Below are 26,150 nucleotides of genomic sequence, written 5' to 3' on the forward strand. Positions count from 1 at the left end.
TAACTTCCCTAATTCATGTTTATATGGTGAAGATGTGAAAAATCAGCACGACTGGAAAAATGTGCTCTTGTGGTGTTTGAGGTGTGAAAAAGCGTGAGAGATTACCTGGGGAGGAGGCGGGGGAAGTGTGCTCCTTGGGGTGTTTTTCTTTCTGGATGAGGTTCAGTGAAAAGGTTGAAAGTTCGGGGCACGCCGAGGTGTGTATCCTGTAATTGGCTCTGTGGTGAACAGTGCCCATACCCAGGTGTGAGGAATGGCCTGTTCTGGAAGGAGCCCAACTTTAGGAGTCAGTGCAGGCAGTGGGTATCCGTGTGAATTGTTTTAGGGCCGATTTTCTTGCATTTGGATTTTTTCTCTTTCCCTTTAGCCCTGCCTCACCCTCTCCCCTACTCCTGCTTCGCTCTAACTCTCCCCATCTCCCCATTTTTTTCACAGGAACAAGTGCCACCCTCCATTTCCCAGCCCTGCCCTCCCTCCGGCAGCGACCCCTCCACCTCACCCCCCTCCGCCCGGCCCCGGCGAGGGGGTGGCCGTGCCCACCGGCCCCCGCGGGCGCGGAGGTGCTGAACGAACAGCTCCGCTCCCCTGCGCGCCGCGGGGGCGGCCTTGCAGCTCCCCGCGGAGGAAGGACGGGGCGGGGGGGGTGTCCCCCCCCCTTCCCCCATGCCCGGGGAGGCGGAGGGGGGCAGCCGCGCTCCCCCGCAGGGCCCCGCTCCCTTTTTACGTTGCTGTTTTTCTCCTTTTCCCCCTTTTTTTTGCCTTCCCCCCCCCGGGGTTTCCCGCCCGCGGAGCTCTGCGCGGGAAGGCGGCGGCGGCGGGAGGGGGGGGGGGCGCAAGGCCCAGTTGCGCGCGCGCCACCTCCTCAGCGCGCCCCCCCCCTCCCCTCATCCCCTCCCTCCCCGCTTGGCCCCACCCCACGTGACCCGGGCGGGCCAATGGGCAGGCGGGGCGGTGGGGATCCGGCTGGAACCGGTTGGGCCGCGTCCGGCTCTATATAAAACTTTATAAACACCCGATTCAAATTAGTGGGGTCGGCAGCCGCAGCCTCGCCAGCCGGGAGGGGCAGCCCCGCCACGCCGCCCGCGCCGCACAGCCGCCCGCTCCGCTTCTTTTCCCCCCCTCCCTCCCTTCCTTCCCTTCCCTCACCCTCCTCCCCCGCTTCTCGCCGCCGCCCCGGACCGAGCGCTCCCGGCTCTCCCCCACACCCCCCTCCCCTCCGCCCTTCCTCCGCCTCCTCCCTCCGCCCCCTCACGCCGCCCAGCCGAGCTCCTCTCTCCCTCACACACACACACACACCCCCACACACACACGGAGCCATGCCGAAGAGAAAGGTACGTGGCGCCGCCGGGCCGGGAGGGAGCGGGCCGCCTCACCGCGCCCCTCACCGCCGTAGGGGCCTACCTCCCCGCCGCCCCCCCCCCCCCCCCCCCCCCCCCCGCCATTACCGCCTGTGGAAGGGGGGGGCGGGACTACGCGCTCATCCCCCCTCCTTCCCCCCCCCCTCCCCGTTCGGGGCGGTAACGGTTGCGAGGTGGCGCGCGAGGCCCCGGCGGGGGCGGGGCGGCGCGGAGACCGTTAGCGGGCCCGCGCGCGCGCGGGGGGCTAACGGACGCGGGGGAGGGAGGGGAGGGGAGGGGCGCGCGCGCCGAGCGGCGCCGGTCCGATCCGGTTGGTTTTGGCGGGAGGTTGGGGGGGGGGGAGGGGAAGCGCCGGTGGGGCGGGAAAGGGCGGGAAGCGGCGGCGCTGCTGCTGCTGGCGCCCGCGCTGCTTTGCCGCCAAAACCGCCGCCCCGCGGGGGCAGCCGTGGGCGGGAGCGGGGCCTCCCTGAAGGGGCAGCGCCGCTCCCCCGCCGCCCCCCTCCGCCTCGCCCCCGGGGGAGGCGTCTGCTCCCGCCCCGTCGTGAGGCTTCCGCCTCGGCCCGGAACGGAACGAGGGTTTGCCCGGGGATCCCGCCGCGCACGGGCTCTGGCTCCCCCTCCGCGAATGGCGGCGGCCTTCAGGGCCGGACCGCCCGGCCTGCCGGCGGCGAGGGGCGGGTTGGGGGCAGCCCCGCCGGCCCGGGGCACGGTGAAGGCCTGGCACCGTGCGGGAGCGGGTTAGAAACGTTCCCTTTGCAGCTGGGGCGGTGTGGGGGGCTGAGCGTGCCTCCCCTTAACTTGTCGGTACGACTTGTGTTTCCCGTCCCAGGCTGAAGGAGATACCAAGGGCGATAAGGCCAAAGTTAAGGATGAGGTAAGAAGTTGAATATTTCGAGAAAGTTGGATCGTAAAGTGTTTACGTTGGAAGATGAGCTTTAACTTCATCAAAATAAAGAACTAGGGAGCAGGGGGAGGGTTAGTCTGAATCGATTCTGACTTCTCAAAGTCTTAACTCTCTTCTGACCTTAACCATGAAAGATCTGCTTAACTCCTATTAGCAGTGATTTAAACGGGATAGTCTCATGTTTCTTGAGAACAGGGGAAAAAGGGAACTAAAAACTTAAACATTAGTTCTGGGGTTTTACTGCTTTGAAATGAGAGTTACTTTATGAGGTTTTGAGAGTTCATATTCCAGCACACTAAATTCAAGCATTTTTCTTTTTTGACAGCCACAACGGAGATCGGCGAGGTTATCTGCTGTGAGTATTCTCGTGTTGAGCAGAGATGTCACAACACTTAGTTTTAAGTTTGAGTATTAGGTACTGTATCTGTGTGAGAACTGCGGGTGTGCTGGAGAGACGTGTTGTTCACTTGAAAGAAGGTTACTGGCTTTGCAAACTGCCCCGTTGTGTGGTGCTGTGGGAGTGGTAGAATGACTGACAAATCAAGTAAACGCCTCAATTTCAAATAGTTTTATTTGCTTTCCTAAAACTAAAACTATTTGGGTTGAATGTTTTAAAAAAGTAGTAAGTTTCTCTTAAAGTAATTTGAATAACACAAGGGTTTTTTCTCACTTGCAGAAGCCCGCTCCTCCAAAGCCAGAGCCTAAACCTAAAAAGGCAGCTCCAAAGGTAAGTCGTCGTGTGAGCGCTATTATGGAGAGGTAAATGGGTTATGTGGTTGAGATTTGTCTGGTAAAAACTAATAAAACTTTGAATAACAGCATATGTAGTGATGAAATTGAGCTGCATCGTCACTTCTGTAAAGTTGCACTGAAAACTTGTGAATTTTACAAAATTTGCATAAAAAATACCAACGTGAAGACTCTTCGCAGCTGTCAATCTCTTAAACGCGCAAGCGTTTGTGTGTTGCTTCCAACATCCAGTGTTGGTTTTTACCATTCTAGTTTTTGAATTCTTGTGACTTACTGACTGGGTGTTGGTAATCGTAACCGTGTACATCATCTTACACTTACAGAAGAGTGAGAAGTTGCCCAAGGGAAAGAAGGGGAAAGCTGATGCTGGCAAGGAGGGAAACAACCCTGCAGAAAACGGAGATGCCAAAACAGACCAGGTACAACAGCAGCTCTGGCAGCTTGTCTTACATCAGCAAATTATTTTTTTCCATAGCAAACATAGACAGGTCTAAGCTTGCGCTAAAGAAGAGGGATTATTGCTCGATTATTTAGACCTGTTGCTTATGACACTTCACACCAGATCTACAGATGTAGAGGGGGTGTTGGCTGGTAAAGGGTTAGAGTTGTCTGTTTGCCAGTTGAATTGCCACGTGAAAGTTACTGTTCTGCCACCTTCTGAAAACGTGTGAAGTTTGCACGTAATCAAGCAACTTCAGGTTGCCTTTTATGGTACTTCAAACGTTAGATTTCATTTTATTAAAAATTAGAGCGATGCAGCCCAGATAAGATTTCTTCTGTTCAGAGAGTGTCTGTTTAGAAAGAGTTATCAGTTGTTGGTGCAAGTGTGTGGTGTGTATTGACTGGTTCCCCTTTTTCTTTTAGGCACAGAAAGCCGAAGGTGCTGGTGAAGCCAAGTAAAATGTGTGAATTTTTGATAACTGTGTACTTCTGGTGACTGTACAGTTTGAAATACTATTTTTTATCAAGTTTTATAACAATGCAGAATTTTGTTTTACTTTTTTTTAAGCTATGTTGTTAGCACACAGACCGCTTCGTTGTTGTGTTTTGGGGAGGGGGGAATGGGGGGGGGCGTGGGGGCAAATGTCACTTAGTCTATTTCTTGGAATCTAAATTTTAATAAGAAAAGTTTTTCTGGTCCCCCAGTTTTTGGAAGAAGGGCCCTTCCTGATGGAGGAGGGAGGGATCCCTTCGTGCTGCACGTCTGTTAAGTTCTGTGAAGTGCATCCGAGTGACCATCGGAGCTCCCAAGGTGCCTGTTGCCGACCTCCAAACCCCAGTTTGTCATGCCCTCTGTATTTTTCGCATCCTCATTGTTTGCCTAGAGCCCATCACTCCAAAATACGGCAAAAAACTGGCATTTTGGGACTTAACACTCTAAATGTGTTGTCAGGTGATCCAGACTTTTGGTGTCTCATTTTGGTGTCTATCATTGGCTCTGAAAGGAGCTGTACGTCCTCTTTTCTATTGTGGATCTTCAGATTAAGAAACCTGCATTTTAATTCTTTTTTTTTTCCCCTCTAAAAGTCAGGGTAGCTTTGTGAAGAGTTGTTAAACAACATGCTAAATGTGGAAGTGTCCACCCTCACTCTAAACTTTTTCGCTTTCCAAATATGAAATGAAGATTCTTCAGGTTTATAGCAACTTTTACGTTTTGGTAGTCCATGAAGGGAGGGGGAGTTCGACAGTTGTTGTAAAATGTTGCCGATTGTAGCCCATGTCCTGCCTAAATTACCATGATTGTTTATGAAAAGTACCTTTAATAAAGCTGGATACGGTTTGGCTTGGACTGTTCTTAATGCCTTTTGAATTTCTCCTGCCTTGATTTCATTTCTAGTGTGGTTAATGTCAGCAGAGGCCTTGCTGTGTACATATATGCGTTTGTATTTAGGTGGTGTTTTGCTAATGAGCAAGAATTTAAGCGTCATAATTTAGGTAATTAATTCAGGTTTAATTCACAAGTGAAAAGCGAGATTTCCTTGCTGAAAGCTGGATTGCTGCAGGATGTTTTGAGACTCTTGGCTTACTAGCAGGCCTAACATGGAGGACATCAGTGAATCTACTGAGATAAATTATCTTCATTATTGCCTAAAAAGTAGTGCTGTACAAAAAGGGGAAGAAGACAGCAATCTTGCAGTGGCTGCAGGGAAAAATAAATTTGGGTAAGCTTTTCTTGGTAGTGAAACCAGAACTAGCTCCATAAAACTGATTATGTGTTAGGTTTCTGTGCTTAAGCTTGAATATTGTTGCTTCTGCTAATCGAATCCAGACTTTGCTGTGGTAGTGACTAAGCAGGAAACAAGATTTGAGTAAAAATGCACCGTTTTTATAGTCCCTACTTACAGTATAGAGCAGAGCCAAACCCCAAACCCTCACGTGTCAATGTCTCCTTCGGTAACTTTCTCAGATGGGATATTTTTTCCATCTCTGCTTGGCCTTTCCTGGGACTTCAGTGTCTGGTTTTGATTAAGTTCCGTGACCTGTTTCAACCTGTTTTCTGAGGGAATCCTATGAAAATGAACGGGGCAGGGTTTCACATCAAGAAACTTGTGTCTAGGGGGTTAGCAGTGTTCTAGAATGGCTGAACGTACAGCAAACAGCCAGTTTGAAACGTACCAACGTGAAGTACTTTTCCATCTTGCGTTATCAGAGCTGGTACGTCTTAAATTTGCCCTAGCAAATGTAAGAAAAATAATGAGGTTTAATAATCTTGAATATACCCCACCCAGAAGAAGCTTAGAAACAACCAACAAAAATACAACTTGCTGGAGCAACCACGCAGTGGGGTGCAGCTGCTGGTGGGATGCAGCAACGGGGACAGGGAGAAGTTAATGACCCTGGTCATTAACTGTCCAGGGTGTTCTCCAAGAGAAGCAGCTTGTGAGAAGCCCTGGGACATCTGTGCGTGGGTTGAGATGCTGAAAGTCAAGGATTTACAAGAAAAAGGCTGTTAGGGTACCGTGACATGGCTCTGGTCTGCTCTGCCATGTCCTGTGGAAGAGACTCTGGTTGTAGGGAGCGAGAGCAGTTGAAGCAGCTGAGCAGAGGGCTGGTGGCAGGGCTGAGCTCGGGCTTTCCCAGTGAGTCTGAATTTTCCAGTACCAGAGGGAGACGAGCCTTGAGGCTGTGGGATGGTCTGAGGCTTGGTTGCAACCTGGGTGATGCTCTAAGCGCTCTCTGGGCGGTGAACTTGGGGTTTCACTCAATAATAATGATGTAATTGTCATTACATTAAAATAATATTTTAATTAAATGTTTTAAAGTGAGAAATTTTGAAATAGCCTGTCTTACCTTTGTGTAGGGCCTCGTGTTGTTGGGCTTCTACGAAGAGAAGGAGCAGTTCCAAGGGAATGGGGTTGTGAACGGGTTGCCAGCTGGAACGCTCTGGCATTCTCTGCAAATGTCTTTGTGGTTGGAAGGTCTCTTCATCCCCTAGTCATTAAATAAAGTACTGCTAATGATGTGTAATTGCAGGGTTTCTTTTTTTGTTGAAGAACTTACTGCTTAACTATTAATCTTTGCAATACCTGGAAGTCTGAACTGTGTGTTGCTGTCCTGTGCGTTTCTGTACGGGGCATTTTCTCCAGCTGAGCAGGGAAATGATCGTTTTATGTGGTAACTGCCACACAAGTTTCTCTGTAGCTCCTCAGCCGCTCTATCTCGCTAAGCAGTGAACTTCCAAACCTCATCTTACATCTCGCGTGTGCTGAATCGACTGCCTCAATGTATTTTCCAGACACGTTACTTCACGCTGACACCATCGTACGCTTTGGTTAAGTATTGGTGCTTTCATTTTTTTGCTATAAAGCTCCTGTATTTCCTTTATCCTGGTCTGGAATCTACTGGCTGATCAGAACATCTCCTCTCCCCCCTACGTGTGAAAGTTGCTAGAGAAGTTTTTACCCCCCCTGGATGATCTGTGTCTTGGCTAGGTGAGAGTTCTGTTTCTCTATCCCTACACAAAGTGACACATATGTTTTGTGCTGCAAGATTTGAACCTCTTGCTACATCCAAGGTGCTTCCCACTGGCCGTGCCCTTGTGCTGGAGTTACTGGCCTGTCGGGCTTGACTTGACGTGCAGGGCTCATATATTTCTCCTTAAGCAAATAGGGATGCTAAAGACAGTGAATCCAAGTAATTAGTTCTGTAAATTAAAAGCTAAAGAGCAGGCAACCCTGTGCTGCAATCCGTGCGTGCTTGGTGGTTAGAGGAGCCACAAATCTGCATCTCCAGCTGCCAGAGTGCCTTAAGCTAAAATAAGTTTTTCTGTTAAATCGTAATCATTTTACATGGAAAATTGTCTCCGTGTATCGTCTGGGAATGTGATTTATGCTGCCGGGTGCATTTAAAAAGCTGGCCTGTCAGATGGTCTTTGCATTAGCGTGTGTTATGTCCTGTTTGTTTGAGTTTACAAAAACTGGAGCCCACCAGTGTTTGACAGAAACAAAGCTACCCGCTGGTCTCCTGTTGAAGGGGACCAGTGCTACGTGGTAACGTGCAATTATTTTCTAGCTTAAAAGACAGAGAGCACCCTATTTCAAACCAAGGTGAGGATGTGAGCATTAAAAAAAACCTCCTGGGGACGCACGACAGTTCCCACTTGCAGCTGGTGATTAGGAAAGGCCATGGATTGCACTAACTTCAGGTAAAAATACCAGTACTGGGTGTAGAGACAAACAATGCCGGCAGAGCTCGGCTGCGTTCCTGGGGTTTGCTCAAGTATCCCATCTAGGAGTTTGCCTCTGTCGTGGAAGATATCATCCTCCCTTTTTTTGTCCACTATTCTTCAATACTTCTCAAACACGTTGAGGACCAGCAGTGACGTTTTGGCAGGGTAAGTCAGCTGGGATCCTGGTGATGTTCCAACAGCTGCATGGCTCCGTTTTGGGGGTTACTGTAAAAGCCGTGCCAGGCTGAGGCAGCACCGGGTACGTCGGATGTGTCATGTACTCAGACAGGAAAGCTTTATCTTTCTGCTAATTACCCCAGTTCTGAACATTCACTGCCAATTTACATGGTAATTTTTCTTCTTCTGCTCTCTGATACCTTTCCCACCTTCATTTTATCCATCCTCTTACAGAAAAACTCACCTTGCACAAGAGATGTACAATGAACCAGAAGCCTGATGCAATATGCCGGGGGAATCTGTTGCTCAGAGTTGCAGCTGCTTGTACACGGCGGGGAACGGCCGCACCCAGGATCCAGAAAGCCACCACTGACAATAAAAAGGCAAATGAGTAGGTTCAGTGTTCCTTATCAGGCCTTGAAGAAGTAGTTGTGTACCAGTATGGTTTAAATCCATGTAAAATTAGTAGCTGTGCCACTAAATTGTTTCTCAGTTTATTAATTTCAGCACAAATTATCTGGGAAATAGACCCAAACTGCTGTTGTCATTTATTTGTCTCTTCATAGGTAAGATCGCAAAGAATGGCCAACTTCTTAATGGTGCTGAAACCTTTGGCAGGCTTCCAGCAGAGCCTGTGGATGGCTCTTGTTTTCCTAATACTTCAGATTTTTGCTGGGGTCTTAAGAACGTTTAGATTACTGAGAAATGACAGAGCAAAGCCTCTGGGCTGCCCAAAGCAGCACACTAAGTGACAATTAAAACTGTGTAGAAGTTAAGGTGAGCTAGTTGTAGGCCAGGGGGTCACTTACCATAATCCTACACAACCACCTTTATCCCAGCTGTGTTTTTACTTTCAAGTTGAAGTGGATTGTTGGGCTAAAAAAGCGTGAGAACACGAGAACTAGATGTGTTGGGAGGACTCACACTCCTGTCCCTGCCTCTCCTCATGCAGTGCCCTTGGATTAACGGTTTTGAGTTTCAGGATCATTTCCTCCTGCAGCAGTTTTCCTCCTGCATTCACAGAGCTCAATTATATTTGGAAAAAGTGACAGTATACTCCTGTCAGCCGAGCCCTGCCATGGGTGGGTATGAAAAGGAATAAGGAAGGAAAATGGACTAAATCTCAGTGAGTGCACCCAGTGAATATTGAGTTGCAGGATCGTTTGTGTCAGAAGAATCACGCAGCTTGATGGCACAGGGATTTCATTGTCCCTAAATCATCCCAGATACGGTAATACCATACCCAGGGACTAATATTACTGACTATAATCTCTGAGAAATGAGTCCTTATCCTGCAGTTCACAGAGATGAAATGGAGCTCTAGTTAAACTCACAATTTACAACGCGAGCCCGTCCTCACTGGCAAGGGATGGGGAGGAGATGGCACAGGGGGAGCTGGTTCTGAGTAAAGTTTGAGGCTAATGAGGAGGAGATGCTGACTAATAAAGAGCTTTAGTAAGTTGACATTAGGAAGACTTCTGATGTGAAAGGCTGGGATTTTTTTTTTAAAAAAAGTATTTTGATAATTTTGGTTTTTAACCATCTCCTTGCAAAGGGAATTTTTAAGGTGCCAGAAAATCTATGGCATGACAGAAGAAATCACATGAGAAGACATAAGGGAAAACTTCCTAAATGTGAGGTCTATTAAAATGCACTAAAGCTTCCAAACAAGAACATTTAATCGCCTCATCTGCATAAAACCAGCCTGGAGAAAGTACTAAGAAAACGTAGAAGGAATGGTCCTGCAGTGGCTGTGGATGACCCAGCGGTGTAGCATCTCATCGCTCCACCTTCCAAAGCCCCTGCACTTACTGGAAGACTTTGCATTTTGCTACTGGATACTTAAACCCCAAACTTTCTAGGTTTTTCTCTTCTAAACAGATTTGATAGTGGATTTCATTTTATCTTACTCAGTTATCCCACTGAGTTTACTTTTGCATTTTTAACAAATTTCCCTCCGGGCAGCAGCTCTCCCCTGCTCTCGCGCTTGTTGGTTGCTGTTGCTGTGCAGAGGTGAGTGTATACAGCAATCATGAGGCAAGAGAGGAGTTACTATTAGATTACTATTAATCTAGTTACACTAGATTACTATTTTAGCATTGCCCAGACAGGAAATTTTGTGTGCCTTTATTCTAATAAAGTGGTATCTCGCTGCTTATTGTTGATGAAAATAAGCGTTATCTATAAGAACTGCACGTTCATATATTAGGGGTTCTTAATCTAGCCTGAGGACTGATTGTAAACTTAGGCAATTAAATTAGTTTTTCTCATAATTTCCTCCTTACTGGAGATAATACCAGAGATTGTTACTATGCTGTGGGTGTTTGGTGAATAGGTTTTGTTGGACCGCAGCCTGGTTCGAGATGCCCGGGTTTCCCTGCCATACCATGACCAAATTAGCTTCCTCCTTGGCAAGCCCTGCAGAAATCAAGGAAGGAAAATTCCATTGATACCGAATTAATTTCTCTGGCATGGTTTCAGGAGTAAGCTGGGTCTGAGGCATGCTGGCAGGGGAAGGCTGGCGTTGGCAACCTCACAGTACCTCCTTGCCGCAGCCCCGTGTGCTCGGGGATTTGTGTAGGACTGTTTATCTCATTAACCACCGCTTTGATTAACAGCCTGTTCCTTCCCTTCACCACACGGTGGTACCAGGAAACACAGAATGGATGCTTGGAAGCCAAGAAATGGCAGGCAGGGTCCAAATGCAGTACAGGCTGCCTGTCACCAAACTGGGGAGATGAGCCTGGTTTATCACAACCTAATGTGTGTTATTTGCTTTTAGAAAGCGGGAGGAGCGCTGCTCCAGCGACCTCCATCGTCCTGCTCTTCTGCCACCTTCAGAGGACCAGCATGAGACAAACTACACGCCTGAGCAGTGTGAGTCCCCTCTGAGCCTCTCCAATGTATCTGTACAACCACAGTATGCGAGTGCTTTCCAGTTTTTGTTCTGGTTTTGCTTGAAATCAAGACAGAGTGCTCAATTCATCATGAGTTTACAGGCATAGCTGACATCTCACAGGAATCTATCCGTGGTATAGCAAGCCTTTGAACTTGGCCTTCACAAATTCTATTTTAAGAATCGCTGGACCATTCCTTTTCTTCCTCAGGCAGTTCTTGCAGCTGCTGTGGCACATGTCCTGAAAGTTTAAGCCTAAACTAGAGCTGCTGCTGTCCATCTCATCTGTCCTCAACCGGGGAAGGGATACTTTATCCTAAACCCAGATGTAAATAGGTATAGTATAAGCCTGCTGACTTTTAGGCTTGTTGGTACAAGCTGCTTCTATCAGACTTGCTGGATCTTCAACCTGAGCTGACAATAAATCGTATTGTTCAAGGAAATAATACTTCATTGAAAAGCTTCCTGGGCTTTTTGTCATGTCTCCTTTTGATTTTGTATGCCACTCTTTTGAGTGCCTGTGCTTTTTCTCTACAAGCTGAATCTAGGAAATCAAATTGTAATGTTTGTGCTAATTCACAATGCTCCTTAAAAGCCTAACTAGGGTGATTTTTCTGATGCTGTAAAACTCCGTGCTCAGTTTGCTAGCCAGCAACTTTTACCAGCATTGCATTTGCTAAGACTCACAGAATGCCATCCTATAACGTGTACTGGGCTGAAGCAATGCCATCAATTGCAGAGAGCTGTTTTTCCTTCACCTTTTACATTATGAAATACCTTAGTCATTGGGTTATCTCCTTCTAACACATGCTTTCCATGTTTACCTTTACCAGGGAGCTGTGTGTAAAGCTGGAAAGGAAGTGGCTGCTTCCCAGAGCTGGCGAGATTGTGTGTGAAGCACTTGACACCCTCATGATACTTCCTTGAAGTGGATGCAAAACGGAAGGATGAGCTCCCTGTAAGCCAAACTCATTCCTTTTCTTGAGTTCTCAGTACCTGCTTGGGGCAGGGATTTATGCATTTATTGGGGCGGGGATTTATGCATTTATTGCATGAAGGTGGTAAAACACCACCCAGAATTGCAGGGAAAAGGCAGAAGGCAGAGATTTCCAGTCACAAGTATAAATGCTGGGGCATGAAGATGTAGCAAACACTGAAAGCAAATGTTTAAAGGCCATCTGAGTGTGCACTGTACTGAAAAATACGATGCAGATTTTATTCACGTGTCTCCATTAAACAGGCCCTGTCACCATGCCCCGCTGGTTCCTAGATAACAAACCTATTATCCAGCGATTAGCAAAACGAGCAGACCAGGGTTCTTACCTGTTTGCAGGGGAATGCTTTGGGAGTTTGGTTTATTGATTAACTCAGTAACTGAACAATTTCTATCAGCAAAGCAAGGACGAGCCAGCCTTAAGCTGAGCTTACGGTTTGTGTCTGGGGAGGAAAACAAGAGGCCAACTCAGCCCAGAACAGGGGATGCTGATAGACCCTTTCCTCCTGTCATTCACAGAGCTGCTGGGGCTGCAGCCCCACAGCTGCCTGAGTGAGCATACTGCTTGGACTGAACTGTACTGGCCCCAGCTAGGTTATATTCCATACAGTGCCTGGCTTGCACACATGAGCAAACAGAATGTTTAAGATAAAACACCCCAATGTCATCCCAAGGTCCTTCTCATGCTGTGTGCTGGGCTCGGGGTTTGTGCATTCGCTGCCTTTGCGCACCGGAGCGGTGAGAAGTGCGATGATTTATGTTTTGAAATCAAAGGCGTCGGGTTCCTGCCCGGTGTGAAGAAACGGTGTCTGGGCAGGTAGCTCATTACACAACCAGATGTAGGTGAAGACAGAACGGTGGCTTCTTTGCACTTGCGTGCAGCTCACCCAGCAGCAGTTCCCATGCACGGTTGCCTTGTGTAAGTCTCCGTGCAATACTGGGCTTCCCTCGCAAGAGGGATCATTCCGGCATCGCCACCTCACCCACGCTCGAGTTCTGCAGATTTTTTGCATTTCAGACCCAGTCCCACCTTACACTGGGAGGCAAATAACTCCGTTTTCCCCGTGCCTGGTGCTAAGCACTGTGGGACCATAAGGGGTAATTAACTGATACTCCGGGTAGGCTGGTTTACCCTGCTCCTGATCCAGACTGGTTTGCTTTCTGACACAACCCTTTGACTTTACCAAACAATTAATTTCTAAGGCCATAGTGAGGATATTTAAACCCATCCATTTCTGCCTGTATCTTCCTCTTCCAAAACGCTTCTGGCAGCAGGTGAGCTTGTGCCAGAAGTGAGCCGGTGATCTTGTAGAAGGGACATTTGTCCATTGGTAATTAACTCCCATATTAATTTCCAAGGAGCTGGCAAACAGCTGCTAAAAACCAGTTTTCCATCTCTGTTGATCAATATTACGTTTCAACAAGTATATGGTGTTACCGAGCGTTAACACCTCGTAGCACGATGTTTCCTGTACTCTTTTAAGGACTGTAGCATACCCCAGAGTCCTTATATTTGAGAGAAGGCTTCCGAGTTAAATAACATTACATCAGATGTTATTTATTATCCATTTCCAACACACTGACCCTATTTCTGCCGTATCTTCTGCTGGGCTGCTGCCACAGGACATTTATCTCTAATATTATGTTAGCGGCTTCTTAGGTTGGGGGGGAAAATGATTCTGTGCAGACTTTAAATAGACAAATAAGACAGCAGGTCTGGCCAGGACTTCCTGAAACCAGGTTGTGAGCAGATATCTGATTTCCCACAGGAAAAACCTGAGAGGAGTTGTTCCCTACCACGCAAGTCTCATTTTTGCTGTCACTGAAGTCAGCGGCAAAACTCAAACCATGTTCCAGAGCTGGAACCTTTTAAAATGCTCACTGCCTCTGGCAAAACCTTTATTGATACAAAGCAGCGTGCGCTGAAGCTTTTATCTGTCCGTTGGGTGACAAAATACCCATTGCTGAAGTTTTTACTTTGTAAATTGCTGTTAGTCAGTGGCTGGAGGCGCACGTGCGAGCGAGACGGGAGGTCCCACCGCCTGCCCCACCGACAGTGAGGACGTGTCCCTTGAGCACTCTGGGTGCTGGAGGTTTTGCTGTGCATTGAGCAGTCTTTGATTATTTTAAATTTTTTATGTGCTTATTTTATGAATTCTTGAATATGAATGTTGGGACACATTTCTCTCTAAAAGATATTTAGTCCCCAGTGGTAAAGCTTTCCAGTCTGAGCAGCACCACCCTCCCCTCTTCACGGTGGCAGAGGAAAGACACAGCCGCAGGGTAACAAAGATGTGGCTTTCGATCACACAGGTGCCCACAAAGTTTAGCAGAAGACAGATAAAAGTAAGCTTCTTGCTTTTGATCTTAGAAATTATCTTTTCTGAGCCATTCTGGAGTATAACAATGAAATGAGAGCAGCGCACAAGAATCAGGCAGGTGGATTTTTAGCCTGCTAATGGAAAACCCTTTGGGCTGAACTTTTAATGCCTATGTGGGCCCTAGAGAATAATTCTAAAGGAGGATTCTTCTAGTTAAGGATCAAGTGGTTCCTCCTTCATCAGAAGAGGTGTAAGTAGTCCAGGTAAACTCACCAAGAAATGCACCAAGCCTCTGCTCTGAGAGCCAGAAAAGGCCCAGTCGGACAGTCCTTACGTTGCTAATATAAACCACAAGTGCCTCTTCTGGAAAGAAGAACATCTAAAGGGCGGTCTCCAGGCTCTCTTTACTCATCATGAAGGTGAGACGAGGAAAAGAGCAATTCACATAGTCAAGCAGCAAAGTACCAACCTTGTATTTCTGCACCATTTTACGGTGTGCTGTGAGACATGCAACACCTCAAAACACCCGAGAGCCTCGCTAACTCCAGAATCTATTATTTTTGTAATGCTGATGAGGGACAGGTAGATTTTCTTTTGCCAGGTAATCGGGTTTCTGACATCCCCAGACCTGTTGTGCCTTTTGTTCACTCCCTAACAAGGAAACCATTGAGCACCGTGTAGATGTATCTGCTACCTGACCACGCAAGCTGGCCAAGTCTTATCTGTGCTGCTGTGCTGTCTTAATCAGTTTCTACAATACAGAAAACAAGTGTTATTAGAAGAGAAGTTGGAGACCTGCTTTTCTCTCCCTAAATGATGAAGCCACCTCTTTCCCACACCTCTCTAGAGAATTGTGCTTGTATTCTGTCTTCCTATGTGATATAAGTGGCCACCAGGCCAAAATATTCCCAGTCAGGATCATTTCTCATATTTTGGAAGTTTATTTCTCTGGTTATTTTGGGGATGTGGCTTTTCAAGGCTGGATGTGTGCAATGGCCTCTGTTTTGTAAGAGGACAAGAGAAGTAAAATACTGCCAGTCACGAGTATATCAGTCTTGAACAAATCAGAAATAAAGTTTGTTTTTAACCCTAAGGAAAATAGTTTACTGGAGTCCTTAGGCTTCTCATCAGGATTTCTGAAATTCACTTCCAATTTTGAAATTGTTTCTTTTATTTTTTTCTTTAACTGTGCATGATGGCATCCCCAAGTGTGGAATGGGGTAATTAGGAACGGGTGTTTGTGTGTGCCCTCTGTTAAGCAGGACGAGACTTGTTCGGTTGCATGACGTAGGCTTGAGACTGTGAACATGGAATGACATTTTCCTCTCGCCTGAGCTGGGTTTCTGTTGAAATGTGCTTTTGTTTTCCCCTACCCTGTCTGGAGAAACTGGGACCTGTATGCTCTGTAAGTAGCACAAAACTGAGGGCATCTATTTGTATCCACTTAAAAGCTTCATCACTTGTTTACAAGTTCTTAAACCTAAAAGAACCATAAAAAACGACTGTACTTAGCACTGTTGTTTACTCAGCTTTCTCCCTGGCTAGGGGACAGTGAAAACAGGCCTGGCAGTTTCACTCCTGTTTACAGTTTCTAATAGTTTTCTCTTTCATGTTATCACTCCCTCGCATAGCGCTACACTGAAATAAACTACAAACATATCTGTATGCTAATTAAAAATTTGCCAGTTAACTCACTCTAAATAACTTACCACCTGGGTTACAAATTAAAAATTCAAAGAAAAAAAAAAGCAATTGCTTGTATTTTATATGGGGTTTTGTAAAAGCCTTTTCCAGGTGTCGTTTGAGCCACACTTGACCTCTGGTTTTTCCTTTGAAACAGGGAGCTGGAGTCACTGGAGCCTGCAGAGTTCTGCCCGGGTGCGTGTGTGCGAAGGCAGCAGCAAGCGCGTGCAGCCGGCAGCGTCCAAGTCCGTAGCAACTTGTCATGAATCCAAAAGGCTGAACAAGAGCAAAGGCTGAATGGGCTGTGAAAACAGCTCCTCTGAGGGCCTAGGAAATAGCCGAAGGCTGGGACAGCACCAAATGCAATTGGGCAGAGCATTATCAGACTCGCATAGTTCAAATACCGAAAAAGCAAGTCACCTCCCACTCTCCCCTCAGATGAGATGGCTGGGTTTGAAACAGATGATTTTCTCCTTTCGGTTGGATGTCGATGGTTGTGTCCTGCGTAGGAACAGGAGCAGACCACCGCTCGTTTATTTGCATCCAGGAAGGGAAGGTAACTGATACAGGAGGCCAGCAGCGATTGTATCCATGACAACCAGCAGATATGGCCTCGCTGCCTCGCGGCTCGTTCACCGCCGCCTCCCCTGCCTTCCCAGGGCACATCCCGGGTCCCTCTCCTCAAGGCACCTATTGGCTGCAGTTCAATGTTCCTGAGAGATAGGTGCAAAATTCACAAATTAAGCATGTTTCCTGGAGCCAACAGCTTAATCAATTCTCTAGCAAAACTCTTCCATGGCTTGAGCCACCTGTGCTTCAGCCAGGGGCTCCCTGGGAGATGTTTCAGAAGATCTGGTCCATGTTTACAGTAGTGCCACGTAGAAGCAGGGCAGGCTTAGGCTGGTAGTTTGCAGAACCAGCAGGCAAAATGTGATACATAGTGCAAAAGAAAAGAGTTCCAGATATGCCAGACACCTTCAGAAATGCAAGTGGGCTGAGCAAGGCAGCATGATGCTCACCATTGCAGGGAGTATCAGCGGAGGTTAAAGGTGTTTGCTCTATGGATAAGCCTTCAGTCTGCAGAAACCCCGTGCAGGGCAATGAGAGCTGCCTGGGCTCTGCTCCCCGAGGAGCTCTTCATCCCGCTGCCTGCTGTGGTGTAGTTCCTGCATTCCGACTGCTGCCTGGACCTGCCTTGGAAAACGCTGGCATTTGAGGCAGCTGCGATCACCACGGTGCTAAGGAACAGAAGAAAATCTGCCTGAACGCAATTCTGCTGTTAAACGCAGCCATAGTTTCTCATTTACAGGACTCCTGCTTTATACCTTCAACGTGATGTTTGTACCACGCTGAGGAAAAATGTGTCCCTGGGATGAAAACAAGGTGATCTATCATCTCTTCATGGTGGAAAAACAAAGCAGAAGAGGCAAGGAAATGAGATGGTGAATTGAGAGCTGGGGATTAGAAGACAGGACGTGGAGTTCAAGCTCTGCCCTGACAACCTGTTGACAACATGACTCAGTTTCCCTGTTAGTGCAGCGGGGATAACAACGAACTACGGAACTGATTAGTCAATCTTAAAAATACAAAGAGGGTTGCGGCGAGCTCTAATTAAGTGACTCTCTTAGTGTAAACACAAAACTGATTACATGAGTCTGTAAATTGTAGTAGGCTCTTGGGACTCAGCATTGCGAGTTCTCGTGCCTGCAAGCTTTTTGCATTTCCTTATATGTGTAAAAGCAGCGTAGCATGAAGCAGGCAGTTAAGGAGAGATGTTCCCTGGCTTTGGTAAAAAGAATGGACATGGTGAGCTGTGGGAGCGCTGAGTTACTCTGTGGTTACTCTATGGAGAATCACTTGGGCAGCTTTTGGAATAATGAGGAAAAATTGGATCAGGGAATGTGGATAAGGACGAGACTCGATACGTCCGCTTTGGAAGTGCTTCTTTGGGGATAACTGGCTTAACGAATGTTGTCAGCCTCCCTGAAAAGGAAAACGTTACACACCGAAAGCCAGCCAGCTGCAGAGGCAAGAATATCTACAATTGTATTTGAGGAGGATTTGATGTTTTTTAAAACCCAATAAAACTGCAGCATTTTCAGCAAATGCAGTACTGACAAAAGGGCCATCCAGCTGAGCTGGAGTCTCCGTTCACTGTAGCAGCAGCTCTCCTCAGCCTGCAACTCTCTCAGAAAAATGTCAGTGTATATGTTTTAATCACTGTATTTAGCCATGACGGTCACCCAAACAGCAGGCTCTGCTCTTCAACTCCGCAGAACACTTTTTGTACCCTGCTTTAGGATAGGGGCTGCTTCTTCTAGCTGTTCTTTGCCTCGGAAATAAACCCTGGAGGAGATCACTACCTCATGTCTCTTACCCAAACATCCTGCCGTGGGCTTCCCAGCGATCTCATGTGGCACGTTTCATGTTCTGTTAATTCAGCATTTATCTGGTGCAGGAATCGAGGGGAGGTCAGTCTGATAACAGATAGCTTCTATCAGAAGACACATGGCTTCTCTTTGAGTCCTGTAGCGAGGATTGAGAGACCTTAGCTTGTCTGCCCAGCACCGCTGCTGAATTGCTGAGGTATTACCTAGGCTTTTTGGGGGGCGTTAGTATAATTTTGAGGATACTGTAGAGTTACCTCAGCAAAATCCTCTCTTAGCCTTTAATAAAAGTACCTGCAGAGATGCAGGGAATAATCATTCACAAGTCGTTTGCGGTCTCCCCAATATCTCTAATTTGTTATTTTATTACAAGCAGTGGGCAGGATAATTTGGTAGTTTTATTTAGGTGCAGTGGTGCCCATGGGTTCAGAGCTGTCGTTTTCTTCCAGCCTAAAGAAGCCATTGCTCCACAAAGCTTCATAATTTCTGTCTTTTGTCAAGTTCACGGTCAGCCTGCCTGTCTTTCTGCTGTGAAATATGAAGGACTTTCTGCATCTCAATAGACCTGCTGGGGGATGGAAGCAGCAGCAGTTCCTGTCTCCCTTCCCTTGGTGAATGGCACTACGCCTTGCTCTGCCTCTCAAACGCTTCCTCTGGATATTGCCCGTTAACCCTTCACTGTGACCTTGAAAATGAAGACTTGCTTTTCTACTGTTCACTGTACCACCCTATAACTGCCATTTTTCAACACTTCGAAAGGAATTTATTTTATTTTTAACATTTTTTTACTGTTCATAAGAACAGTCATGACCTTGGAGTCAGAAATTTCCCAGGAATTGATGACCAGCCTGAGTTGCTCCCTCAACTGCTGCAGGTAACTGCTCAGCACCTGATCCTGCCTAACCCTCTGGGGAAGCTGGGAGGCATTTGGTGGGTCACCTAATGGGAAATGGCCTTTGTGCCTGCCATTATGGCTTAAAGATTATGCGTGAGCTTGTCACCTGGGTGGGACGCTCCAAGTGCACCAGGATGTGATGTCCAAAGGTTGGATTCATGGGGCCTGGCGTTAAAGCATGGCAGGTTGCAGAGTAGCATCTCATTTTGTTCTCCTTCCAAAAAGGATGCAGAGAGCACTGTCCTACCCTCACCCCGCTCTGCATTCCTACCCCAGACCCATCTAACACGCATACGGAGTGGAAGGAAAGGGGAGATGGATTGCAAACAAATGAAGAAGGTAAATGGGATGCTGCTATTGACATCATCGTGTTATTGATGCCATCTGAAGCAGGTTGCAGCAGCTGGTGGATGGATGTAAGCAGACGGCACGCCGTGTACCAGGCAATAAGGGGAAATTATGGATAGCTTTGGAGCTGAATGAATAACTCTCCACAAGATCTGCTTCAGCTTGCTCCAACGGTGAGTGACATGAGTTTAATTGGCTATAACAGGACCTCACTTAGTACCAGTCTGGTGGATTTGTGTTATTTAATGCCTTCATCTGGGGTTCCAACACTTATGGCACAGAGCGGGGCTCTGAGCACAGGACTTGGAGGCAGCAGCTCCCAGGCTTGGCTCCAGCACTCACTGTCACTGTGGGAATTTTCTACACTCGATTCCCCCACATGCAAAAGAGATGACAGCTCTAGCCTAAATCACAGGCAGGTCCTGATGATGACTTCCAGGTTACCTTCAGGTGCTGTGAATATTAACTGGAATTTTTCAAAGCGCTGGGCTTTGTCCTAATTTGGCTTTTTTGGAGTTCGTTGCCCTCTCTGAACAGGTTAAAGGCTGTACAGCCCCAGCTGCCTGGGACAGAATGCAAAACCCCAGCTGTATGTGCTTTCAGTGAGGCTCATTAAATATTTCCAGCCACACCTTGATGAAGTCAACCCTTAGCGATGCACCCTTTTAAAAAGATATTTTTTTTTAACAATTTTATAATGAAACATGAAAACACGGTGCTGCGGGGTTTGGTAAGAAGTGAGTAGAAAAGAACTTTTTCCTATTTGAGAAACCTAGCAGGTGAGAATAGCCATGAATCACGAACACTTGTGCTTAAGGCACCTCTCCTCTGCGGCCCTCCAAGCACTGTAGGAAGGTGGGTATGGTTTTTATCCAGGTTTTGTCGGGAAGGGGGAGGAGGCAGTGTGGGCGGTGCTGAGCAGTGACTCACTGCACATCTCAAACTTGGAAGCCGGATTTCCCAGAGCAGTTTCCTGCTTTGAGCAGCAACCTGAATTGTCACCGAGTTGATCCTCCCCTTCTCGTGTTACATAGCACTGTGTGTACCATGAAATAGCTGGATGCTCCTAGAGGGGAAAAAAACCCCTTCCAGGGGTTCCCCTTCCACAGGCTGCCCAGGGAGGGTGGGGAGTCTCCTTCTCTGGAGATATTCAAAGCCCACCTGGACACAACCCTGTGCAACATGCTCTGGGTGACCCTGCTTTGGCAGGGGTTGGACTGGATGATCTCCAGAGGTCCCTTCCAACCCCAACCAGTCTGGGATTCTGTGTTCTTGGTGCCTTAAGGATTCCTTTGCTAGACATGAGCATACAGTGTCTCTGCCCCTCTCACCTTGCCAGGAGCCAGCAGTACCCTACCAGCAGTTCTAAGCTCTTTTTGCATCCAAAATTTATCAGGACAACAAATACCCTCATAAAGGTCTTCCAGAGAAGGGCAACAAAGCTGGTGAAGGGTCTAGAAGGTATGTCCTATGAGGAACAGCTGAGGGAGCTGGGGTTGTTTAGCCTGGAGAAAAGGCGGCTGAGAGGAGACCTTATCGCTCTCTACAACTACCTGAAAGGAGGGTTTAGTGGGGTTGGCCTCTTCTCCCAGGCATCTAGCGACAGGACTAGAGGACACAGCCTCAAGCTGTGCCAGGGGAGGTTCAGGTTGGACATTAGGAAAAATCTCTTCACAGAAGGGGTTATTGGGCATTGGAAGGGGCTGCCCAGGGAGGTGGTGGAGTCACCACCTCTGGAGGTGTTTAAGAAAAGCCTGGACATGGCACTTAGTGCCCTGGTGTAGTTGCCATGGTGGTGTCAGGGCAATGGTTGGACTCGATGAGCCCAGAGGGCTCTTCCAACCTGGTTGATTTTGTGATGCCCAGGGAAGGGTGCAGCTGGCACCCCCCGAGCACCCCGCTCCCTGCAGAAGGGTGCGTGCGGCATCCCTCTGTCCCCCCATAACCCCGCCGCACGCCAGCATGGCTGGATGCCTGCGGCTGGAGGCAGCCCCACCTCGCCTCCCCCGGGCTCCGCCCCGCTCCGCCCCGCTCCGCCCCGCTCCGCCCCGCTCCGCCCCGCCGCTGCCGGCCCGGCCCGGCCCGGGGGAGCCGGTGCCCAGCGCCGGGAGCCGCTGCGAGCCCCAGCCGGGGCAGCCCCGCCGGCAGCATGCCGCTCGCCCAGCTGGCCGAGCCCTGGCCCGACATGGAGCTGGTGCATCTGGACACGGAGGTGAGCGGGGCACCGGCCCTGCCCGGCGGAGCGGGGGCGGGGGGGTTCCCCGGGGGTCTCCGCCGAACAAAGGAGCGCCCGGCCCGGCCTCCCCCCGCCCCGGGAGCGGGACCCTCCCGGCTGCGGGGACCGTGCGGTTCCCCCGGGGGGGGGTTGGCGGGGCGGGGGGTCGCGGCCAGCCGGAGCTGGGGGCTGCCAGGGGCCGGGGGTGAGCACGGTGGGGCTGGGGGCTCGCTGGCTCCGCTGCTGCCCTCGCAGGCTTTGATTGTTCTGGGAGCGTGAGCTGCTAAACCTCCTCCCAGGCACAGAGGACAACGGTCCCCGCTGAAGGCCCAGGGGATAAATGTCTGGGATTTTTGGGTTTCTGTCCCCCAGGCTCCCTGGCTGTCCCCCTCCCCAGCTGCTCTCCCAGGCCTGCGCTTCAAACTCCAATCGTGGTCCTGTGTCGCTTTGCTGGATGTCAGCTCTTCCCTCCTGCTTTGCTCTTTCCCTTCTCATCCAGACCTCCGAGCTGGGTGTGCAGGACGGTGCCGGGCATCTGCCCACACCTGCAGCCTCGCATCGCAGCCATGCCACAATAAAGGGACAGCTTGTGGCTGTTCCCACCCGCCGCAGAGCAGCCAGCTGAGGCACTGCGCTCTGGCACTCTTTAGTTAAACATCTTCTCGTCCAAATCGGAGCTAGCAGCTCTCCTGGAGAAACCAGAGGGATGGTGGGGGTTTGTTCTAGGTGTTTACTTAGACCTTGGTGCTTTCCCATCATTCTGGCTGGATTCGATGCTGTCGTGCTCCGTTATCGTGCCCAGGGATGTCGTGATGGTTAATGGGTCGGATTTGCTCATTCCTATTTCATGTTGCCTCTTAAGAGATCTTTGTTTTGAGTGGAGACAGCGTTTCACCACTGCTGCAATAACAGCAGGGAGGGCTGCTGGCGATCGGAGGGGAGGTTGCCTAGTTTTCATCAGCTGGATACAGCATGGCTTCTCCTAGAGACCCCCACCCGCACGGGGTGCCGTGCGGAGGGTCTGCGGGTGCTGTGGGTGCCAAGCAGCTGGCACGAAGGTGCGGTGGGCTGAGAACATCTGCTCTGAAGCATCGCTTGAGTCACGAGGATGGGTTTGTGCTCAGAGGTGGGAGAGAAGGGAAGTCCTGCGGCGACTTGACTTCTGAAACCACGTCGTGTGCCCAGAGCCAGGGTGGAGGTTATTGCTTGGAGACAGGGCTTTTTATTTGTGGTTTCTCTCTTCCGAAGTAGGAAAATAGCCTGAAAAGCCAGAAAACACAACTAGAGTCGTAACGGGAGGAAACTAATGCCAGTGCCCAGGGCGGTGAGTGCCGTGGGGGAGATTCTGTTACTCCTTAATCCCAGGGCTCCCAGGTGCCAGGGAGGCGCTGCGTCAGCATCACGGGATCTCTTCCGAGCAGAAACGGCCGGGGGGGTCCGGTGTGTTTGTCAGCCTGAGTCAGCTGCGAAGATCGTGGCAGCAGCAGCAAGGACTGTTTTCCCCATCGCATTAGTAACGGGGCTGTTAATTGTAAACTGAACCTGGAGGGTCTGTCTCTGGCTTCTGAGCTATCCCCTTCCCCCGTCTCACCTTGGCCTGAGCTCTGGGTCAGGGTCAGGAGCAGCTCGCAGGTGGTATTTCTGACCATCAGTCTTTTTACATCTCAGGATCACAAGTGGGACATTAGCAATTTACCTCCCTGTGGTTTAAGGTGAGCAAGTACGTGCACTTGATTCCAGTGAGGATGATAATACGGATGTTCTTCACCTCTAAACCTGGCTGCTGTCGCCTGGGTCAGAGGATTCCCCAAGATCCAGCAGCGTATCTGCGAACAGCAGAGAGGGACTTGGGCTTGGGGGGAGTTTTGCACCTTGAGGTTAAAATCGCCAAGGGCAGGGGCCCAAGGAGACAGTTTTCACCTCTCCTGGGCAAGGTGGCACCCCTGAGAAACCAAGGAGACTTTTCTGGAAAGCCAGTTACGTAAATTGCCCTGGGATCGCTGCCATCCAGGTTAGAAACCAGCTTCTTCCAACCTTTGCTGTCTGAGTCATGGAGCAGAGGTGCTGTCACCGCGCTGGTGGAGGCATCACTCCTATTGTTAAGGGATTTGGGGGTTTTTCCACTGCGCTCCGGGAGCGTTGGCTGTCTGCTGCCAGGGACAGGTCCTGGCTGGTGCCCCTGGTCCTGTCCCATCAGAGCCCAGCCTGGAGCCACGCCAGGGGAACGCGTGGCAGTGGGAGCTTGAACTGATCCCTTGCAGGAGACAAGTCCCTCTTGCCTGGGGACCGAGCTAGCTTCCTAATACTTTTTCCTCTTTTTTTTTCCCTCCCCATTCTCTCTGCTGCTTATATTATTCAGAATATTGCTTATGTAGTAGAAAAAACCTGGCTGGGACAGAGTGTAAGTGATAGAGAGCGGAGGTGAATGACTTCATCCCCATAGCGATGGGCACTGTCATCGGGGCTATGCTTTCCTTTAAACTCTTGTCTTGTTACACAGACATGCAGCAACACAGCTGACGTGGGATTACGCCAAACCCAACCACTTCAAGTAATTTTTTTTTACCTGTCTATGTGTATCATCCTTTATTGAGCAGGAGCTATTTATGAATAACTATCTTTTTCAAGCATCTTAGCTGAACAATGCATAAAACAGAGATCAAAAGGTAGGGGAGGAAGCTGAGCGGCTTTCATCTCTGACATGTCTTGTGCATGGACTCCTCGGTCTGTTTGGGCTATGTGAGTTCTGGAGATCTTTATTTTCGCAGAATTGTTTCCTTTCTCTGAACTGCAAGTCGGGAGTCGGCCTCTTCTCCCAGGCAACCAGTGATAGGACAAAAGGACGCAGCCTCAAGCTTCGCCAGGGGAGGTTCAGGTTGGACATTAGGAAGCATTTCTTCTCAGAAAGGGTCGTTAGACACTGGAAGGGGCTGCCCAGGGAGGTGGTGGAGTCACCATCTCTGGAAGGGTTTAAGAAAAGCCTGGACATGGCACTTAGTGCCCTGGTCTAGTTGCCATGGTGGTGTCAGGGCAATGGTTGGACTCGATGATCCCAGAGGTCTCTTCCAACCTGGTTGATTCTGTGATTCTGCAATAGGCAAGATCCATAAATTCCTCTTAATCATCATTATCATCATCATCTTGTTCTTGTGTCAAACTAGCAGAAGCTCTGGGGCGAAAGGTTTCTTCCCCCACTCCTTCCTGCTTGAATGGTTCATCAAAGTTGGGTGAAAGAGCATCTCTGGGTACCTGATGCTGTTGTTGTGTTGTATATGGACATCTCAAAAGTCACTAGTCAAAACTTAGAGGTCCAGAAACAGCAGCAGGCTGCTCCTCCAAGCAGAGCTGTCAATAATCCGGGATGGTTTGTGCCGGTGGTGCTAACTATAGAGCGCAGCCCTCGATGGCAGCGGGAGTGGGCACTGTCCTGCCGGGGGTGCGACTCGTCCTGCTTTCACATCAGAGCAGCACTGGCCTGTTCTGTAATTTACTCCCTGTGCTGCGGATTATGTGGAATTAAAGGGATTTAAAATGCAAGATGTCCTAAGATAAATATCTCCTCAATTCAGCCAGGCTGGCAGTTACACAACTGAACGCACTTGTTTTCCAGTAGACTTTTCTGCACGCTGTTAAGGAAACTTGTCAGAGCAGCGTGTGTGCAGGTGGGCTTTTGCGTTGCCTCTTGGGCAGCTGTAGCTGTTGCTCGCCCAGAGGTGCCCTTGCTGCCAGGCTGCCGCTCCACGTGCCCATCAGATTAGCTCTGCAATCCCCATTTCTGCTTGCTCCAGAGCAGCGTGGGCTGGAAAGCTGCGGGGACAGGCTGCTGGCCCCCGGCGAGGCTCATGCCGTTGCCTTCTTGGTAGCCCAAGCCCTGCTCTGCCACCATCAGCTCCTTACTTCCCTGGGCACCCAGGGGAAGGAGCTGTGCCTCCCTCCTGCAGCAGGTATTGCCTGGTTGCTGCATGGGGGGAGATCTTTGGGGTTGCTTTCGGAGTAGGACATTCAGGAGGCTCCTTTCCAACCCCGAGAACAATGTGCTGTAGGAGGGTATCAGGCACGGAGGCAAACACACATGTGCTCTCTCACACGCTGTGCGTGGTATGCAGGGGGAGTGCAGAAATAAAGCATTTTAAAGAGACAAATGTCAAACCAAGAAACCCACAAACTGTTTCAGCTCTACTTACAACGCGGGAAACGGCCGTATTTTATCTGGGGAGGTGATGAGTCTGTAGCTGTGAGTGTGTTTCCATCTTGGACGTTTACAAATGGCTTTTGCATTCCATATGAGGCAATAAGGACGGGTTTTGCTCTGGGGTAGAAGGAAAGCACTTGGCTCGAAATGCTGCAATTCTCTCCTTACACATCTGCCTTATGTCAGCTTGAGACAGTGACTTGTGTCATCAGGAGCTTCATCCCTCCTTCATCGACCTAGATGCCCAGGAAACCTTGCTGGCATGGATGCTGTTCTCTTTCTTTCCACATCCCTTCCACCCCCAGGTAGGATGGATTTCTGTCAACAGCAGCGTGTGGGACGTGTGTCCCTCGGGTAGGGA

At 49.2% G+C, this 26,150-nt stretch overlaps 2 protein-coding genes across 2 annotated transcripts in view; both read left to right on the forward strand.

Annotated features, from left to right (window-relative positions):
* Positions 1–934: 934 nt before the first annotated feature.
* On the forward strand, positions 935–4,806 carry HMGN2 (high mobility group nucleosomal binding domain 2). Its single transcript, XM_068417915.1, has 6 exons — positions 935–1,331; positions 2,188–2,232; positions 2,588–2,617; positions 2,939–2,989; positions 3,336–3,431; positions 3,877–4,806. Exons 1-6 carry the CDS (start codon positions 1,317–1,319, stop codon positions 3,910–3,912), a joined length of 273 nt encoding a protein of 90 aa, XP_068274016.1. The 5' UTR covers positions 935–1,316; the 3' UTR covers positions 3,913–4,806.
* A 16,656-nt stretch (positions 4,807–21,462) lies between these two features.
* The window catches only part of RPS6KA1 (ribosomal protein S6 kinase A1), a 42,605-nt gene continuing 37,917 nt past the window's right edge, over positions 21,463–26,150 (forward strand). The window contains exon 1 of the mRNA XM_068417654.1: positions 21,463–21,594. Coding sequence (XP_068273755.1) covers positions 21,532–21,594 — 63 coding nt within the window. The 5' untranslated portion in view covers positions 21,463–21,531. The remainder of the gene's footprint in view (positions 21,595–26,150) is intronic.

Source organism: Nyctibius grandis, chromosome 24, assembly GCF_013368605.1.
Source record: "Nyctibius grandis isolate bNycGra1 chromosome 24, bNycGra1.pri, whole genome shotgun sequence".
Classification (NCBI taxonomy): domain Eukaryota; kingdom Metazoa; phylum Chordata; class Aves; order Nyctibiiformes; family Nyctibiidae; genus Nyctibius; species Nyctibius grandis.

Bases quoted from the DNA above. Each gene is read 5' to 3' on its own strand.
- HMGN2 (XM_068417915.1), top strand. The intron at 2,618-2,938 runs GTGAGTATTCTC...TCTCACTTGCAG, and splicing joins GATCGGCGAGGTTATCTGCT to AAGCCCGCTCCTCCAAAGCC. The intron at 2,990-3,335 runs GTAAGTCGTCGT...TTACACTTACAG, and splicing joins CTAAAAAGGCAGCTCCAAAG to AAGAGTGAGAAGTTGCCCAA.